Source organism: Equus asinus, chromosome 10 (assembly GCF_041296235.1).
Source record: "Equus asinus isolate D_3611 breed Donkey chromosome 10, EquAss-T2T_v2, whole genome shotgun sequence".
NCBI lineage: Eukaryota > Metazoa > Chordata > Mammalia > Perissodactyla > Equidae > Equus > Equus asinus.
Window position 1 is genome coordinate 70,141,890 of NC_091799.1, and position 18,036 is coordinate 70,159,925.

At 37.8% G+C, this 18,036-nt stretch overlaps 1 protein-coding gene across 3 annotated transcripts in view; it reads right to left on the reverse strand.

Moving 5' to 3' along the window:
* ITGA1 (integrin subunit alpha 1) overlaps nt 1-18,036 on the reverse strand; it is a 164,297-nt gene that overhangs the window by 54,441 nt on the left and 91,820 nt on the right. For all 3 annotated transcript variants that reach the window (XM_070519662.1, XM_070519661.1, XM_044771387.2), the window contains exons 9-12: nt 13,093-13,258; nt 8,975-9,048; nt 8,109-8,253; nt 2,662-2,804 (exon numbers count right to left, since the gene is read on the reverse strand). In XM_070519662.1, coding sequence (XP_070375763.1) covers nt 2,662-2,804; nt 8,109-8,253; nt 8,975-9,048; nt 13,093-13,258 — 528 coding nt within the window. The remainder of the gene's footprint in view (nt 1-2,661; nt 2,805-8,108; nt 8,254-8,974; nt 9,049-13,092; nt 13,259-18,036) is intronic.

The following is an 18,036-nucleotide window of genomic DNA, read 5'->3' on the forward strand; positions in this document are numbered from 1 at the left end:
TTTTTTAAAGGAAATAAAATGAAATAAACAATAGAAGTCATTCTGGAAAGGCTTCAGTATACATTTAAATACAGTAACATGAAAATGTGGAATAAAATACATTATGAGGAGCTGAATTTTATCGGAATTCTGGTGCAGCATATTTCACCTCGTAGTCTCAGAAGACAGTCTACTCAACAAAATGACTTAGTCTTGTCCCGGCAGCTATGGGAAGTGGAAAAATATAAAAGGATTGTAGGGGGGACCATCCCCTTGTAGCAATGTATTTTCTCTTTTAAAGATAGGGATGTATTTTAGGGGAATGCAGGTGACTACACTTCATTATCTAAATGCGATAACCTTACCAAATATTGAGCTGTGTATTTGATGCTTTTGATAATTCTCTTATTGACATTTCCTGTCTTAGCTTCCATGATTTTATTTTTGATCTCCTGATTCTCCCACTATATCATACACTATCCTTCCTTTTCACCTTTCTGGCTCCTTTCCCTCCTCCCATCCCCTAGATTTTGCCCCCTCCCCCACAAGCTTAGACCTGCAGTTTTTCCCCATTCTCTTACTCTAGATGCCGAATCCTCCCCAACATTTCCATTACTGCAGATTGCACATTTCCGTCTATCCTCCTCCTCAAGGCTCCAGTTCTACATTTCCAGACATTGCTAGACATTTAGACAGCTGCCAGACATTGGCTTTTTTGAATGTCCTTTTCTCACTGGCTTATGAATGGTATAAAAGGTTTTTCAAAAAGTTGAATTAATTACAAACATAAATAAAGTGTTGTAGGATCTGGCAATATTGGGCCTTCATTCCCACATGGTAACAGGCATCTGGAGCTGAGCTAAACCTTTATATGGCTCAGGCGCTGCCAGGCCATGGTTTCCACCACTTCCCATTGTCTTCTGTCCAGCAGCTTTAATTATTTATTTTACCTACCTGGCACCCACAACCATTTGAATTTGTGCTCACTGTTATAGGAAACATGTCTAAAATCAAATACCATTTTAAAAAATATCTAAACTATTGGGGTTGCTGACATTCTAATCATGGTGCCATCTTTCTCCCAGATTCCCAGGCTTGAAACTCAGATCATTCATAATTTAAATCATTTGTGATATTCTCTTCACATGTTCATAAGCAATTTTTCATAAAATTTTATACTTCCTGTCTTGTAGACAATTGATAGAGTGATAATGGACCTCAGATGTTGTCCAAAATGTTTCATTTTACAACCTTGCTAATTCCTCCTTATTTATGTCTACCATGCTCTCTCCTTCTCCATTTTTATTGTTGTTATACCATTTCAAGTTCTTCTCACTTCACCCATGAGCTACAACAAGAGCCTTGTTTTTATTGTTGATGCATTTTCTGATGATAAATGTGGGCAAAAGGCTAATGAAACACTTTCACCTGGTATATGAGAATCTGACCTGGAGTTTACTCTAACTCCGTTCCCCTTGAAATATGATGAGGGAAGGATTTCAACTATATTACCAAGCAACATCGAGTGTGGTAAAAATAAACTCTGATTGGGGCATTGCATTTGGGTCGCGTGGAACTAGAAATACTTGATGGAGATAACATATTTTGGGCTTCCTAGAATGCAGTGACCCTTCCAACTGCATGCCCTTAAGGGGACCCTGGAAGCTATGTCTATGGCATTGTCATAAAAGATACTGGCTCCTCTAGGGCTTTAAAGCCAGCGAAGTCCCTGCACCTGCCTGATGTGTCTGTCTCCTGGCACGTAAGCTGGACTGCTGTGCTGGCTGCTACAAGGACTGCTGCAGGGGAGCAAGGCTGGCGCTGCCCCGCCCTTCACAGTACTCTGTGTGTGTATCTAGGGGGTGGGAGATGATCCAGTGAGTTGGAATATTTAGTGGAGCCCAAGAACCCCCCTTGTCCCGTGAAGACTGCAGAATAAAGTTAATAAATTCTCATTATAGGACACTTGGAAAATACAGAAAACCATGAAGAAGGAATAAAAATTACCCAAATTATCACAATTCAGTAATAATCAACAATAACATAGATGTTTCTGTTTTAAATATGTTTACTTATACTTAATTTGCATATTGAATATATAATTTTTAAACTACATTTAATATTCAATATTATCTAATGAAAATTTTCTGATTTCACATGTTACAAATAATTTGTCATCACTTCCTGGAGAAAATCCAAATTCTTTAATCTGCCCCTCAAAACTTCACACAGTCCAGGTCCACATTACCTTTTTATCTGGCTCTTTCTACGTGTCTACATACTGTCTTTCCTTTTAGACTAACCCAAATTTCATCTCTTATTAAGACTTTCTACACCAATCTTAGCTTAAAATAATCTTTCCATCTTCTGAATTTATTGTTGATGCCACTGGCACTTTCATGGTTCTTAATGTTTTAGCTCTCTTTCCTTGTATTTATATCCGCACATCCGTATCTACATCTATTATCTATACCTCCACCCCCATCCAACCGAAATGTTCCTGTGGCCAAAGATGCAGACACTTGACGTCCCTCCAAGGAACCTAGCATGGGCCCTAATCTCAGTGGATGTTGAATATGGGGGTACTGGTTTTTTAAAAGTTTAGGACAATAGACAATTCAGTTAAATTTACATAGACAGAGTATGAATGAAATAATTTACAACAGTAATTTTCAAGCCCACCTGTTCTCCACTGAGTGTCTGGAGAATCTTGACGTCTCCATCTTCCATCCTGTAGATGATGACCTGGCCTGTATGATTGTACCGTGGCTGTCCAGCAATGTAGAGCACATCTCCAGAAACAGTGGCAGAGTTTACTGTGTAACCTAACAAAAGAGAGATGGCACGTATACTTTCTGACCCCTTAAAGTCTGCATGGAACAAATTAAGATCCATTTTAAATGATTATCCCCGAGATAATCTTTTTTTTTTTTTTTTGAGGAAGATTAGCCCTGAGCTAATATCTGCCAATCCTCTTCTTTTTGCTGAGGAAGACTGGCTCTGAGCTAACATCTGTGCCCATCTTCCTCTACTTTATATGTGGGACACCTGCCACAGCGTGGCTTGCCAAGCAGTGCATAGGTCTGCACTCAGGATGGGAACCGGTGAACCCCAGGCTGCCGAAGCAGAACATACAAACTTTACCACTGCACCACCAGGCTGGCCCCCCTGAGATAATCATTTTTATATTTTTATATGGTCTTTTCTTCTGTTGAAAATAAATATATATATTCTAATGCAGATAAGTTTGTCTGTAGAAATCTTTAGTTTGTTCTCTGATTATCTACCACAACTGCTTTATCCTGAAAAGATATTTTTATCCCTACCCTCCAGTTTTCATTGTTGAAAGGCACAAATGATAGAACAGCGATGACAGAAAGAGAAAAACAATCCACAAAAAACTCTTGCAATCTCAATTCACCACTTTGTAATAAATCAATTGTATTTTATCTAGATGCATGTGTCTGTGCTATAGAAATTAATAATTTTATATAGTTGGAATAATAGCAAATGTAAGCTTTTTTCTGTGTTGTAGCCCTGGTTTTCAAATCATGATTTTAAATGGTTGAAGCTTATTTCTCTGAATTAAGCCATAAAGACATTGTGTTTATACCACAGGATCATTTCCTGATGGAATGGTGGAATTTAGGTGGTTTTAAATTTTTTGGTATTATACTTAAGCCTGCGAAGACATCTTCGAACATTTAATTATTTTTCTTCTTTTGGATTTTTCTTGATGATAAATTTCAAGGAATACATTGCTGGATCAAATTTTCAATGGTTCTTATGATGTCTGGCAAATTGTTTCCAGAGCATTTGTACTCAATTATTCCATGAACAGCCACAGGAAAGATTAGTTTCATCCAACTCTCCCAAACATTGGGTATTATTTAATTTGTGGATATTCTAATAGATGTTAAACATAATCTAACAGTGGTACCTTGCTGTGATTTTAATTTGCATTTACTTGATTAAAAGTGAGCTTGAATAGTTTTACATATTTATTCATTCCTCTCTTTAATTGGGCTTTCATGCCCTTTAAAATCTTAAATTGTGTCTTTAAGGCAGATTAATGTTAATTTCTGAGTGAAGAATTAGATTTATTCTTTGTGTCTCTAGAGAACAGAGCTAAACCAATAGATAAGAAATTACCACACGCAGATTTCAACTCAAAAGAAGGAAAAAAAATGTTCTAACAACCAGAGCTGTCCATCATGGGAGCAGAAGGCAGGTTATTTTTCAAAATGCCGTGGAACAGCATTTCTTACTGAGAGAAAGATTGTATTGATAATTTACTTGTCAAGTATTTTACCATAAGGTACTAGTTCTACTTTCTTCCAAAATTTTAAAAAAGGAACAGAGGTTTTTATACTTAAAAATGTTTATTCTTACAAGTGCTAAAGGGAAACAATTACTCAGGCATATTTGCCTTCATGAATATTTTTCTCACATTCTCATTTCTTCATCTTTCTTTGAGCGTTAAAAAAAGTGTGCATAATAAATGATAAAATATTCTTTTGCAAACATGTTATGTATTATATTTCTTATGTTACTAACCACAATATTGCTCAAGAAGTAAAAACTTTAGGGTCATGTTTATACATAAATAAAATGGAAAAGGAGAATGTGCAAAACAGAGCCTGTTTTATTTCATGTTGTTCTACTAGGAATTATTAAGAAGGGATTGAGATGAGAGTTTTAGTATGCATTAATTTTTTTGGTAATTTTCTGAGCTATGCATGCAAACTATAAAAGAACCTTTAAAAAAAAGTTGAAAATTATGTTTGAGGCTTGGAGTTGTGTGATAATTTAGCTAATTAACTTTGATGCTTTTCACTTGACAACTACAATCATTAGTTAAAATCTTCACAAGGACAGTAACTACCAGTCAGGTAGTTACAGGTTGCAGCTTGAGCGTCTAAAGACAATAAAGAAGGAAAGAGAGAGAGGGCCAAGTAAAGTCTACTATTTTTGTTTTTGGTGAGGAAGACTGGCCCTGAGCGAACACCTGTTGCCAATCTTCCTCTTTTTGCTTGAGGAAGATTGTTGCTGAGCTAACATCTGTGCCAGTCTTCCTCTACTTTGCATATGGGAGGCTGCCACAGTGCAGCTTGCTGAGCAGTGTATAGGTCCTGCCCGGGAATGCAAACCCGCGAACGCTGGGCCACCTAAGCAGAACATGTGAACTTAACCACTACGCCACTGGGCTGGCCCAGTAAAGTCTACTTAGAATGAAAAGAACATAATTATAAACACTTAAGCTTAATACTGCTTTCTGAAAAAGAAAAGTACAAAATCGAAGAGAAAGAAAAATTGATGGCATAGCCCTGTGCATGGATTTATAAAGAATAAGTCCTGTCAGCTCTCATAATTCATTTTTTGGGGAGAGTGCTAGGATCTGGGGAGGTAATGGGAAACAGGTCTGATCTGCTTTGATTTCATGCAGTTGCCTCACATCTTTACTTTTCCTTTTGAATCTATCTGGCATGATTAAAACTCAGCAAACTGTGGACAGAGGAGGCAGGGAACAGGATCTCAACGGTATTCTCACCATCAAAATCACTCGCTAAGCACATATTCGCATAAGGCTGGGTTATAGAAAGATGAGTGTGTAACTACATCCTAAGAGGGGTTCAACAGCTTCAGTTCCTACTTCTTTCTGACCATTATTGATTAGCATGGGATTTTTTATAGAGCATCTGTCTTTTCTTTTGCTTCCTCCATAAGATTTTCTGTAGTCTAACAACTTGCAGTCCACACAGATTTCAGGCTAACACATTCAAACTCATCTTAATTTGCAACCCACACAAAGAAGGAAATGTTTTGAAAGTCTCATTTCAGATTTAAAATAATATTTGGGGGAAAAAAGCTATTTTTCTCCTCTGCCCCCTTTCTGGGTGCTTTTCTATTTTGAAAGAAATCTTACATATATTAGACTTTATGTTGGCAAAGTGTCTTACGCGCTAGCCTGTGACTAAGCTAACAAAATGATTTCTGAAATAGAAAAAACTTCACTGTAGCCCACTGTAGATAACATACCCCAACATGACCTTTTCTGGGCAGAGAGGAGTCATATATTATAAACCCCGTGGTCAGGAATGAAGTTCTCTTAGTTTTTTCTTGCCTGCAGTGATATCTTCAAGTCTTGAATTCTCTATATCTGCTTCAAGCAACCATTAACCCAAGCTTTTCGGGAATAATAAGATTTAGGGTTCTTAGGACTATTTGGTTTTAAGGCATTTAATCACATGATAACTCAGAATAAGTATTGTTATTAATTAATGTGTGAATTTCCTAAGAGTAGCAACAACGTCACACATCTTTGTGGACTTCGCACAATGTCTTTAATTTTGAAATGAACACTGGAACAAGAATCAAGAGACCCAGATTCTAGTTTCAGAACCGCCATAGATAAATGTGACAATTTCTCTATTCCTCAATTCCTTAATTTGGAAAATTTGATGTTTATTATATGATCTCTAAGATGTCTTTTAATGCTAAAACTCAATATGAATTCTAAGCTCAATCCCTTTATTTTACATCACAATCCTCTAAATATTTAAAAGACATGCAGTGTACACTGTGTTTTCCAACAATTTCTTCAAGTTTTGTGGGGAGAAGGATGGGTACAAGGGGATCGTTTCCAGATCTGTATCCTTTAGATAATCTTTTACTGGTACATCCTAGTTCAGCATTTTCTTTTGTAATGTGTGGTGCTTAGAGCAATGGAATACTCTAGCTACTCTATGAGCAAGGCAGAATGGAATAGGACTTTTATGAGAAATAGATTAGACTTTCATTAATGCAGTTCGACATGTCTTAAGGGGTTTTAGCACTCACATTATATCTGCTGCTTACCATTCTATTTTTAATTATAGAAAATCCTCAGCCCTTTTAGTCTTCTTTTTTTTTTTTTTTTTTAAAGATTTTATTTTTTCCTTTTTCTCCCCAAAGCCCCCCGGTACATAGTTGTGTATTCTTCGTTGTGGGTTCTTCTAGTTGTGGCATGTGGGACGCTGCCTCAGCGTGGTTTGATGAGCAGTGCCATGTCCGCGCCCAGGATTCGAACTAACGAAACACTGGGCCGCCTGCAGCGGAGCGCGCGAACTTAACCACTCGGCCACGGGGCCAGCCCCAGCCCTTTTAGTCTTCTTAAATCCTGCTGCCTCTACAGCTTTAAGATGTGCTTTTGAATAGGAAACGTATGGACCTACCAGTAAAGACCTCCCACTTTCCTCATAAAATAGCAAGAAACTGGAACAGAGAAAAAGACTTCCCTCCAGGACAGAAAGATCCCAGAGAAGAATGCTAACATACAAAAATATGAACACCGCAAGGTACTTTTCTTTACTACTGCACCCCCAGCACCAAGAACAATGCCTGGGGCAAGAGAGGCGCTCTCAAAATATTTGCTGAGTGAGTAAAGCACTGGAAACCATACTCTGAGGGTCCTTTCCATGCTAGGCCCTCTCAGCTCTTTACTGAGACCATCTACTGATAGAAGAGTCTCCTCCCAATCTGGAATAAGGTGATACCAGACACACAGCGCCTCGTTCCAGGCAAGTCTTTGAACATAAGATGATGCTACATCACTGGGTTTAAGTTCAATATTTGTCTGATTGTGAAGAGAGCTATTAAAGAAGAAGCTATATGACAAAACAAATTAAAATTTTCTTTTCCAAAATTAGGACCCATACAAAGAAACTAATGACAGAGGATATTTAAGAGAATACGGGAGTCTGAGCTTCCGGATATAGGTTGAGTCAAGGTTTCTTTTTCTACCATCATTTCCGGTCCATCAGGTACAAAGGTCTTCTTGAAGTTAATAAGAATACCAGACACAAGGAGACCTCAAAAGGTGCAAAATTAGCCTAAATCATTCCCATACTAGCCAGGCATTCTCAGAAGAAAATAACCTCCATGTTCTGTTATTTTGATTACGGCTGCTCAGGAACTAAGGCTGACTGGAAACTTTCATGGGTCCTGTAAAATATCTAACTCCTGGAACTGATCTTGCTTACACGGTTGTAAGTAGGCCTATAGAAATAATAAGTAAACAATGCTAAAAATAAAAAAAACCCACATAAATAAAACGTAATCACTTTCTATCAATTACATCCAAACTTTACCTAAATAGGAAGCAAGCGGTTCATTCCTTTTGGTAGACTCAACGTTAAAGGTTGTGTTTTGGGGGATTATGAGTTGATTGGCCTTCTGCATGACGACTGTTCCATTCCAATCATAGGCTCCTACTGCTCCGAGCATGACCCAGTCCTTATAGCCAAGCAGAGAAAACAATGATATTTCACAAAAACCGTGAGAGCAAACACATCATAGCATTAACAACGTGATAGGTACTATTCAAAGTGCTTTACATACATTAACCAGATAATCCTCACAATAACCCTTTGGACTAGATGCCATTCTTAGCATCCTGACTTTACAGAAGAGGAAACTGAGGCAGAGTAAGTAACTTTCCCTAGGTTAGATAGTACAATTCTATATTGAAATGTCAATATTCTTTTGTGGGGACTATGATGCTTTTTCTTCCATCAACTACAAATGATATATTTTCTAGTCTTGCCTTTCTGCTTTATTCTGGGTGCCAAGAATCCTAGTTCTTGAATATGGAATTCTGGTAAGATCCTTGAATACCTTGACACTGAAGAAAAAGATACATTCCCTATCATTAGCAAATCTTTTAAATTAAGTATTTCATTTAACCAGATGCATAATTGCAGAAGGCAGATACCAAACTGTCTGATTCACAATTATTAGTATAATGTAGTGAATTGTGTGAAATAGCATGTTTTCCTAATAAGAAGCTTGTGAAATGCTGTTTCCTTATTTGGATAAGAAATGCCATCATGATCTGAATAACTGCTGGAGCCATAAACTACTAGTTGCACATGTAATACTGATGCCTGGGTGTTGGTTTTGGGAGAACCAACCTTGAAAAAAGGAGATTTCGTTTTCTACCAAGTAGTCAACATACCTGTGAATAATGAGCGCTGAAGCCGGTCTGAGACATTTCCATTTCAAATGAAGCTGCTGACTGGTCCACAGTGGCTATAACATAGAAAAATAAATGCCTTTTAGCATACTCCCGACTTGCAGAAAACAGAGACCCAGTACAGTCTGTGGTCTTGAGTAACCAGAACTTCTATCATCATTAGGGTATTTTCAGCCACACATTTCTCAACCCAAAATTCCTAGGTAGGGCTAGGGAGAGGACAGAGGTTAGCAGAAGGGATGTCGCAGATTCTTGACCCTTAGCATCCCCAGTCGTGCTGGAAGAGCGGAGAAATCTCCGATCCTGCTTCTGTTCTTATACTCTAGCACGCGTGTGAATCCTATGGGGCTTTGGATCCCTGTGGTTGAAGTTGAAAGTTCTGTAGTTGGAAACCTCTGTCTTGTCCTCACGCCCTGGGAATCCTGCTGAGACATTACCTGATACATTACAGGGCTGAAAAGCTGTCATTCACTTATTTTAAGAAGTTTCTCGACTCTGCCAGCCCCACCCTTATTTCTGGCTGTAGATCCTCTCAGAATTCCATTGTTTGATAAGCGGTGAATGGATTCTGGGTTTGTATTTGTTCTCATTTCTGGCTGTTGGTATCACTCACGGATCAGGAGGGGACTTTTGGACAGGACTCCAGGCCACATGCCATTCAATCACAGATTTTTTTTTAAGATTCTGTACCCATTTTGAAGCTCTTCACTGAAATGCAGAGACAATCCAGAGCATTCTATGGAAATGTTCTACTCTCAAAACATTCACCAACCAGAAGCCACAACCTCCTGAGGGGATTGACGGAATGTTGATTTATTTGTTTTCAGTGGGGAGTTGCTGATTTATTTGGCCTTGCAAATAAGTTAAAAATAGCACATAATTTTAAGAAAGTCAGTCTGCCCTTTCATTGAGGCATGAGAATAATTAAATTTGTGAAATCAAACTTTTTTACCGGCATAAATTTGTTAACAAATACATCAGTGATTGCCTTTTTATAGGACTAGATTAAGTGGGGAAATCCATCAAGAATTCAAATATATCATCTTAATTTCACATGCGAATTGCCCTCTAATTTAAATGACTGAGATGCACTTTAATTTAAACCTTTATTTTAAGTCCCCAACGCTTTAAGGTGCTTTCTCATCTATCTCTGCAAGATCAATTGTAAGAATGCAGAAGCAAAGACCTGCCCATTTCCTGTACCTTCTGCTGCTGCTGGTCTGCTTAGAGCTGAGAACAGAGACAAGGAAGCTATGCGACATTCAGCCCGCTGAACTGGCATCATGGTTGTAGCACATTGTACATCCCTGAACTTCTCGCTGTCACCTCCTCCCTGAACTATTCATGAGTATTGAGACAACCGCTCTAGTCACCATGCAGCCTCTGGGTAGCAATTTCAGCATCTCTCCCAATGCTTGATGAGAAAGAGAGACATTAGACCATTTTCCAAGTTTACTGAGCAAGTCACTGGCATGCTCAGCTCACTGGGTGGCACTGTCCTTGGCCAGCCGGAATTTCATAATGGCTGCTATTTACCATCTAAAGATAAATATTGATAGGAAATGGGGATTTCCCAGGTAACAAGGAAATAAAGCCCTTTCTGACCTCCTTATGAAAAAAGTCAGAAATAGGCTGGTCAAAACACTACTTTTGGTTAGCTCTGAAACTGCCACAACAAAGATGTGGGAGACATTTTTAATCTGGGGAGTTCTTTATCAAATAATTTCATTTTTAAATATAGAGACTTCCTGAACGGTTTGGGAACTCCAATGTGTAACCTTTAACTCATGGTGTGATTAGGTTAGAAACAATCTGAAAATGTCACTTAAAGTAAATTGATCCCCTCGTCCTCCAACAGCTGATAGCGGCTTCATTTTCACAAGTCTTAGGTTAAATTTACTTGCTTAAGATGAGATTTAGAAATGAGACTATTGTGTTTAACTATCAAGTGTAACTAAGTAATTCTCCTTGTAAATGATCTTTACGATTGTTTCTATCATATCTTGGTCCATGTTATCAAAACTTAAAAGCGTACAATGACTTGGAAAACCTAATATATTTCCTTAAGGCCAGCTAGGCTCAAGATCTGGTCTATTAGTAAACAATAATGATAGCTGTTGCAAGACCAAAGCCATTTAAGAGTGACTTGTACACAGAGGACAGGACAGCCAAGTTCTTCAGAAGCGGCTGCAATGTCAGACTGATAAATAATTCAAGCGTTCTGTTTCTAAAGGCACAGGGGAAGACGAGCCAGGGCAAATGGGAACCAGGGAAATTCAGTCTGGATGGCCTTAGGTCCCCATCATCTCTAAATCAAACTTCCTACTTACTGTTGTGATCCAGTCATGAAATCAACACGGTGAGTCACAACCAGCATTTTTCTTAATTGAAAGAGTAGAATGGAAGAGATGAGAAACTACCAGAGTGCATTGAATATAATAAGGGTTATCGGGGAAATTTTGTTTTATTTTTATATGTATACATGTGTGTGCTCTGGGTCACGTAGGGTCAGAAAAATGTTCACTTCCTCCCTTCTAGGTTCTTTGGCTGGTCTAATTATTAAATTGATGTAAGACAGATTAACAGGAGAAAAACAAATTTAATTTCACCTGTGTGGGAGTCCCAAAGATATGAGACTCAAGGGTAAGTCAGGCAGTTAAGGCTTTACGCCGTCCTAAGCTAAGGAATGGGATAGAGGCCTGGGGCTTCAAAGGGGCGGAAGGCAACTCATAGGATGATAAGAGCAGATGTTCGGTAATTACAAGTTTGCCATGCCATGTAGATAGGTCTTTCAGATTAAAAAGTTACCTCTGGTGAGAGCTCTTTTTCTGGTACAGGCTCCCTATCTAAATTCTTTTGTGTGGTCAAGGGAGAGGTAAATGTTTTTTCTGAGTCTGCTGGGTCTTGAGTGCCTTCGGCTCAAAATAATCCACATGCCAATGTGGCATATTTTGGGGTGGCATATTCTGCTCCCCTTCAGTCACAAAGAAAAATGTATTTACTATCATGGGTCACTGTCAAAAAAAGTTTGAAAGCCATTACTCTGTCATTTTCTTTTCTTTATATACATTTTAATATTCTCTGTCTATAAGTCACTTTTCTGCATTTTCCCAGTCACTTGATGCACAATCAAATTGTCCATGTTTTTTCGAGTTATCTTTCTTTCCTGTTTCATCTTTCTCTTTCCCATTATTACATCATATTAGGGAGACAGAAAGGGGCTTTTAAATTTCTATGATTAAGATGCAAAAACAATAGTCCTTTAACGAGTCCTCACAAGGACAGACTCAACTGTTCGGATGGAGCATAAGAGCACAACTCTCTGGGGGTTCCTCATCCTAGGTTGAGAAAAAAGACATGTTCTCAGAGTCTCCAGATTATCAGACAATGTGAAGAAAGAGGCCTTTTCAGTTTGCCTGGCATAACAATTCCAAAGACTTCTTTTTTATCAGGAAAGATCTAGTTCCAAAGTAATTTGTTACTCAACATCTTCCACCTAAGGCAGAGGAGGGGATGCTGCGACTCATTATCCCCAATAGCCAGTTGCCATTGAAAAACCAAAGAAAAAGCCTACAAAAAGTAACATGACTTAGATAAGTAAAGTGAATCGATGTTTTGCTGCCTTGGGACTTGAGGCAGAGCCTCATGAAGACTTTTAAAACGGGCATGGAGCAAAACAGGAGAAAATAAATGAACAAAGAAGTTATTACATAAGAACAGTCCCATAGAAGCCCCAAATGAAACAAACAAATTAGAAAAACAAAACTTGAGCTAGTGTCTCCATTTTCTAAACCTCGTCACAGAAAAGGAATAAAACACCTGGGCCCATTTGTGTTCTTGCACGTCTATATTGAACATTGTCTTCACCCAGCTCTCACATTAGCACTGCTATGTGCTTACAAAGAGAGCTTGCCACAGACACAGTGCTATGTGAAATAGCCATCTCAATGACAGATTTACAGAAAAGGGCATTGATCCATGCTGGCTATTGTACACAGGAAAAATGCATCAGCCATGTGATAGGAATAAATACCAAAAACCCATTACATTGAGTTTGAGTTGTTGAGAGAACAAGCAGGATCATGAGAAAATAGTCATACCTTCCAGGGCAAATATTCTTTCTCCCAGAGCTTCAACGATAGTGACTAGAGCTAATTCATCAGAGACGTTGAAGAAATGCTTTTCAGTGGGTTCACTTGCAATTGATTTTATTTCCTCCACAAATTTTTCAGTGCTTAAATTTCCTCGGTTATAGTGGCCGAGAATCTAAGACACAACAAAAATGGCAAAAATATATTTTAACTTCTGTTTTAAATAAGGATCTCAAGCATTTTGTCAACAAACAGGAATGTGTACAGTACCTTAGCATAATGCAATTTTTATGTACTTCCACATTCTTGGAAGAGCAATTTTCAGATTACGTAGATTCCCTAATATTAACTGTTTCATAGTATAATTGGTGTAGGAAAATATAAAAGGTGATCTTGTATGTTTGTGAAAGTTTCTCCTCTTGCATTCCTGTGTCCCTCTTTATTAACAGCTGTATCTTTAAAATCTGACAGTTCAAGAGTAATGTTATAGTTTCTCAATGTCTTTGATATTATTCCAGCCAGTGACATCACCGTTTGCTGGCAAAAGCAATTAGTAAGTGAGTTGCTCACTCTTGAATAGGCTGTTCTTCCTGAAAATCTTACCACCACATGTTGTACATTGTGTTGTACACACACACACACACACACAATGTACAACATACATATATTTTTAAACAGATATTGGACTAAGTAGTAATCTAACTTGGCAATCTAGAAAATAAACAGTTGGGGCATTCCTGTTTGAAACCAAATGGTCAAGACAGGGGCATTCTTTTTTATAGAGAAGAAAAAAAGGCAGGAATTATCTGTTATAGTTAATTGTAAACTATTTAGATGTCCTACCAGGTTTTCTTGAACATTTAGGTTATTTTTTAAAGTGAAGTTTATTGAGATATAATTTATATAGAGTAAAATTCACCCTTTCTAGATGAGTTTTGACAAACCTATATATAGTTGTGTTACTACCATATCGAGATGTAGAATATTTCTATAACCACAAAAAGTTCTCTCTTGTCCCTTTGTTAGTCAAACTTCTTTCCCCCAATCCCTTGCAAACATGGATCTATTTTCTGTCCTTACAGTGTTGCTTTTCCAGAATGCCATTTTAAGGAATCATATGGCATGTAACCTTTTGCGTCTGGCTTCCTTCACTTTGCATAACGCTTTTGAGAGTCATGCACGTTGCCTCACGTATCAGAAGTTCTTTCCTTTTTATTTCTGAGTAGCACTCCATTGTGTAGATGCACCATCACTGATTTTTGAGGACATTTGGGTTGTTTTCAGCTTCAAGGGATTAGGAGTGAAGCTGCTATAAATATTCATGCACAGGTCTTGTGGTGGAAATATGTTTTCTTTTCTCTTGAGTAAAGTCCTAGGAGTGAGAATGCTGGGTTCTATAGATAGTGCATGTTTAACTAAGAAACTGCTAAACCGTTTTCCAGAGCAACTGTTCCATTTTCACCATTCCCACAAGCAATGTCTGAGATAGCCAGCTGCTTTGCATCCTTGTCAATACTTGGTATTATCAGTTTTTTTCTTTTTTCGCTTGTTTCAGTTTTAGCCATTCTACTGGTGTGTAGTGGGTGTGTACTGGTGTGTAATTAAATCTTATTTAATTGACATTTCCTTAAGGACTAATGATATTGAGACCCTTTCATGGGCATATTTGCCATAGAATTTCTTCTTTGGTGTGGTGTCCGTTCAAATATTTGCCAACTAAAAAAAAAAAAAAAATGGGTTGTTTATTTTCCTTTATTGAGTTTTGAGATTTCATATATATTCCAGATACAAGTCCTCTGTGTTTTTTGCAACTATTTTCTCCCACTCCGTTGGCTGTCTTTTCCTTTTCTTAACAGTATCATTTGAGGAGTAGAGTTTTCAATTTTGATGAAGTATAAATAATCATATTTTTCCTTTATGGTTTGTACTTTTGTTGCCTAAAATTTTAGTTTTTGATGTAAACATTTCTTAAAATTTACTTTTTAATATGAAAATGTGCAAGTTAAAGTAAATGAAGAAGTCTTTTAAAAACAATATGCAAACTAAAAATGCAAAAAAAAAAACAAGAAAGAAATCAAAGACATAAAGAAATGGAAAGACTGAAAGAAACTGAAGATGACACAAAGATATAGAAAGATATTCCCTGCTCGTGGGTTGGAAGAATTAACATAGTTAAAATGTCCATATTTCCTAAAGCAACTTACAGATTCAAATGCAATCCCTCAAGGTCCCAAAGACATTTTTCATGGAAATAGAACAAAGAATCCTAAAATTTATATAGAACAACAAAAGATCCTGAATAGCCAAAGCAATTTTGAGAAAAAAGAATAAAGCTGGAGGTTCTACCCTCCCTGATTTAAAAATATACTACAAAACTATAGTAATCAAAATAGCATGGTACTGGGAGAAAACCAGACAGAAATCAACGAAACAGAATCAAGAACCCAGAAATAAACCTACACATCTATGACCAGCTAATTTTTTTTGAAGAAGATTAGCCCTGAGCTAACTCCTGCCAATCCTCCTCTTTTTGCTGAGCAAGACTGGCCCTGAGCTAACATCCATGCCCATCTTCCTCTACTTTATATGTGGGACGCCTACCACAGTGTGGCTTGCCAAAGGGTGCCTGTCCGCACTTGGGATCCGAACCAGTGAACCCAGGCTGCTGAAGCGGAATGTGACAACTTAACCACTGCGCCACCAGGCCAGCCCCTGGCCAGCTAATTTTTGACAAAGGAGCCAAGAATATACAATGGAGAAACGAAAGTCTCTTCGATAAATTATGTTGGGAAAACCGGACAGCCACAGGCAAAAAAATGAAAGTGGACCATTGTCTTACACCACATACAAAAATTAACTCAAAATCAGACTTGAATCTAAGACTGGGAATCGTAAAACTCCTAGAAGAAAACATAGGCAGTATGTTCTTTGATATTGGTCTTAGCGGTATCTTTTTGAATATCATTTGTCCCCGGCAAGGGAAACAAAAGAAAAATAAACAAATGGGACTACCTCAAAATAAAAAGCTCCTGCACAGTAAAGGAAACCATCAACAAAACAAAAAGACAACCTAACAACTGGGAGAAGATATTCGCAAACCATATATCTGATAAGAGGTTAATATCTAAAATATGTAAAGAACTCACACAACTAACAACAACAACAACAAAAACAACCCAATTAAAAAATGGGCGGGCATCTGAAGAGACATTTTTCCAAAGAAGCTAATACAGATGGCCAAAAAGCACATAAAAATATGTTCAACAAAACTAATTATTAGAGAAATCAAATAAAAACCACAATGAGATATCACCTCACACCTGTCAGAATGGCTATTATTAAAAAGACAAGAAATAGCAAGTGTTAGAGGGGATGTGGAGAGAAGGCAACCCTCATACACTGCTGGTGGGAATGTAAACTGGTGCAGCCAAAATGGAAAACAGTTTGAAGATTCCTCAAAAAATTAAAAATAGAACTACAATTTGATCCAGCTATTCCACTGCTGGGTATTTATCCAAAGAACACAGAAACACTAATTTGAAAAGATACGTGCACCCCTATGTTCATCACAGCGTTATTCATAATAGCCAAGAGTTGGAAACAACCTAGGTGCCCATCAAGGCACAAGTGGATAAAGACGATGTGGTATATATATATATATATATATACACAATGGAATACTACTCAGCCATAAAAAATGATGAAATCTTGCCATTTGCAACAACATGGATGGACCTTGACAGTATTATGCTAAGTAAAATAAGTCAGAAGGAGAAAGCTAAATATTGTATGACTTCACTCATAGGTGGAAGATAAAAACAACAAACAAACACGTAGATACAGAGAATAGACTGGTGGTTACCAGAGGGGAACAGGGCGGAGGAGGGGGTGACGGGGGTCATAGGGCACAGGTGTACAGTGATGGATGGCAATTGGACTTTGGGTGCTGAACATGATATAGTTTATACAGAAGTCAAAATATAGTGAGGTACACCTGAAATTTATATAATGTTATAAACCAGTGTTTCCTTAATAGAAATTAATTAAATAAAAAATATGTAAATTAAAATGCAAAAAATAGGGGCTGGCCCCGTGGCCGAGTGGTTAAGTTCTCGCGCTCCGCTGCAGGCGGCCCAGTGTTTCCTTGGTTCGAATCCTGGGCGCGGACATGGCACTGCTCATCAGACCACGCTGAGGCGGCGTCCCACATGCCACAACTAGAAGAACCACAACGAAGAATACACAACTATGTACCGGGGGGCTTTGGGGAGAAAAAGGAAAAAATAAAATCTTTAAAAAAAAAAAAAAATGCAAAAAATAGTAAAATAAAACCCCACCCTAAATGTAGATAGGACCTAATTCTATTTTTTTATTGTATAAAAAATGGCATTATAGGGCTGGCCCGGTGGCATAGCGGTTAAGTGCGCACATTCCACTCCTCGGCGGCCCGGGGTTCACTGGTTTGGATCCCGCCTGTGGACATGGCATTGATTGGCACGCCAGCTGTGGTAGACATCCCACGTATAAAGTAGAGGAAGATGGGCACGGATGTTAGTTCAGGGTCAGTCTTCCTCAGCGAAAAGAGGAGGATTGGCAGTAGTGAGCTCAGGGCTAATCTTCCTCAAAAAAAAAAAAAAAAGCATTATGAACATAGAGAAAAAATGGGAAAAGTTTCTAAGAAAAAAATTGGAAAAGTTTGTAACATCACATTATTTTTTAATTTCTGTCTCCCAGATTAGGTGTTGCCTCTTTATTTTTGCTTAAACGCATTTTAAAGATTTTTTTTACTATGAAAACATCACTTTTGTAATAAGATACTGAAGTTTAGTTTTTATCTCATTGCAAGTGTTACTTAAAGATGCAGCCTATACCGGAGTTGAAATATAATGATGTACACCTGAAATTCATATACTGTTACAAACCAATGTGACTTCAATAAAAAGATTATTATCT